This window comes from Colobus angolensis, unplaced genomic scaffold, assembly GCF_000951035.1.
Source record: "Colobus angolensis palliatus isolate OR3802 unplaced genomic scaffold, Cang.pa_1.0 Scaffold32, whole genome shotgun sequence".
NCBI lineage: Eukaryota > Metazoa > Chordata > Mammalia > Primates > Cercopithecidae > Colobus > Colobus angolensis.
This window is the reverse complement of record NW_012116488.1, coordinates 9,586,482-9,587,458: the sequence shown is the minus strand read 5'-3', so window position 1 is coordinate 9,587,458 and position 977 is coordinate 9,586,482. Positions and strand designations below refer to the sequence as shown.

At 40.5% G+C, this 977-nt stretch overlaps 1 protein-coding gene across 1 annotated transcript in view; it reads left to right on the top strand.

Moving 5' to 3' along the window:
- The window catches only part of AK7 (adenylate kinase 7), a 110,658-nt gene that overhangs the window by 29,629 nt on the left and 80,052 nt on the right, over window positions 1-977 (top strand). Inside the window, exon 5 of the mRNA XM_011951490.1 lies at window positions 331-441. Coding sequence (XP_011806880.1) covers window positions 331-441 — 111 coding nt within the window. The remainder of the gene's footprint in view (window positions 1-330; window positions 442-977) is intronic.

Sequence of the window (977 nt, the reverse complement as noted above, 5' to 3'; positions counted from 1 at the left end):
GCCTGGGCAACAGAGCAAGACTCCATCTCAAATAAAATAAAAATAAAAATAAAAATAAAAATAAAAATAAAATAAAATAAGCAGTATGACCAGACTCGGTGGCTTATGCCTATAATCCCAGCACTTTGGAAGGCCGAGGCAGGAGTATTGCTTGAGCCCAAGAGTTCAAGACCAGCCTGGGCAACACAGCGAGACCCTGTCTCAAAAATTAAAAAAAAAAACTGTAGTTTAAAACTTTATTTGAGCTTAAAGGAACATATCTTTAGTCTTAGAAGTCATACGTATCTCTAATTCACCAAGTCTGTACCTTTTCTTTCTTTCTTATAATAGGAGGATTCTGAGGTTCCATTCACTGAAGAAGATTATCGAAGAAGAAAGTCTCATCCTAATTTTCTGGACCACATAAATGCTGAAAAAATGGTTCTCAAATTTGGAAGAAAGGTAAGTCTGGCATAGTGGAACATGGACATCACCTGAAGTCTTTAAACATCTCTTTGTTTAGTTTTCCGGGACTTACACCCGCAGATGTCTGAGCTTTAGGCTCATCCGAGGACACACTGTCCTTAGGGGTCCTGGCCCAGGTTCTGGTCCAGCACACTGGGTTGAAAGCCCTGTATCAACACTCAGCCGAGCTTGAGCCCTGACCTACAAAGGAGTCTGTGTGTCTGAAAAGCTGTTTGGCTCAAAAGAGGCAAATAATTCAGAGTTGGAATGGGGAACCAGGGAACCACATTTTCCCTGTTCCCAGAATCTATCTCATTTGTTTCTGAGCTCTGAAAAGTGCCTATTAACCTCCTCTTATGAATAAGGAGATGGGAGCTTCCAGAGGTTAAATAATTTGCCCAAGGTCACAAAACTAGGATTTACTGAACACTGTCCTGAGTACATCTCAGCCTTGACTCATCTACTCTTTCTTTTTTTTTTTTTTTTTTTTTTTTTGAGACGGAGTCCGTAACTTGGTCTGCTTACCCTGTCTC